This window comes from Muscardinus avellanarius, assembly GCF_963383645.1.
Source record: "Muscardinus avellanarius genome assembly, chromosome: 1".
NCBI classification, from domain to species: Eukaryota; Metazoa; Chordata; class Mammalia; order Rodentia; family Gliridae; genus Muscardinus; species Muscardinus avellanarius.
The window spans coordinates 197051002-197052276 of NC_137786.1; the positions used below are offsets into that span (position 1 = coordinate 197051002).

The 1275-nt window shown below is 44.0% G+C and overlaps 1 protein-coding gene across 1 annotated transcript; it reads left to right on the top strand.

The window, feature by feature from the left end:
• Nucleotides 1-276: 276 nt before the first annotated feature.
• Nucleotides 277-990, top strand: LOC308279094 (bax inhibitor 1-like; the record flags this gene model as incomplete). Its single annotated transcript, XM_080719056.1, has 1 exon — nucleotides 277-990. The coding sequence occupies one exon, from the start codon at nucleotides 277-279 to the stop codon at nucleotides 988-990; it is 714 nt and encodes a 237-aa protein (XP_080575182.1).
• Nucleotides 991-1275: the final 285 nt, after the last annotated feature.

A 1275-nucleotide genomic window follows, 5' to 3' on the forward strand; every position in this document is an offset into this window, starting at 1 on the left:
GGTAATGCCAGAATTAATTATATTTAAGAGGTACAGGACGGTTCAAGGCAACTTAATATGAATTGCATACATTTATTTAAGAAGGAACATTCCACATTTAGAGGTAAAGTAAGATCGGGTATGAACTTTATAAACTCTTTTCTTCTTTTCCTCATTATTTAGTGGACTAGTTAAAATACAACATAGCCGAGAACACATCCGGTGTCAGGAGAGCCGGTCGGCCTGAGACGAGCTGAAGAGAGCGGAGGCTGTGTCTCACAGACACATATATTCACCATGAATATATTTGATCGGAAGATCAACTTTGATGCACTTTTAAAATTTTCCCATATAACCCCCTCTACACAGCAGCACCTGAAGAAGGTCTATGCCAGCTTTGCCCTGTGTATGTTTCTGGCAGCTGCAGGAGCCTATGTCCATGTGGTCACTCATTTCATTCAGGCTGGCCTGCTTTCTGCCTTGAGCTCCTTGGGGTTAATGATTTGGCTGATGGCAACACCTCATAACCATGAAACTGAGCAGAAACGACTGGGACTTCTTGCTGGATTTGCTTTCCTTACAGGAGTTGGCCTGGGCCCTGCTTTGGAGTTCTGCATCGCTGTCAATCCCAGCATCCTTCCCACTGCCTTCATGGGCACAGCAATGATCTTCACCTGCTTCACTCTGAGTGCACTCTATGCTAAGCGCCGGAGCTACCTCTTTCTGGGAGGTATCTTGATGTCAGCTATGAGCCTGATGCTCATGTCTTCCCTGGGGAACCTTTTCTTTGGATCCATTTGGCTTTTCCAGGCAAACTTATATGTGGGACTAGTGGTCATGTGTGGCTTTGTCCTTTTTGATACTCAACTCATCATTGAGAAGGCTGAACATGGTGATAAGGATTATATCTGGCACTGCATTGATCTCTTCTTAGATTTCGTTACTCTCTTCAGAAAACTCATGATGATTCTGGCCATGAATGAGAAGGACAAGAAGAAAGAGAAGAAGTGAAATGAGCATTCAGGCTTTCCCAGTTTGACTTCTTGTCCCTCCACCCTTCATTTCCTCTTTGCACACATTGCAGGTGGCGTGTTCTGTGATAATGAAAAGCATCAGAAAAGCTTTTGTACTTTGTGGTTTTCTCTCTTTTGAATTTTTGATCAAAAAACTGATTAGCAGAATATAGTTTGGAGTTTGGCTTCGTATTTCTGGGGGGTTTTCCTCACCCCCTTTTCTGTCAGCCCATCTGTAGCCTCTTGATCTGCATCAGGTCCACTGTGGTGAAGAGTGGGTCCA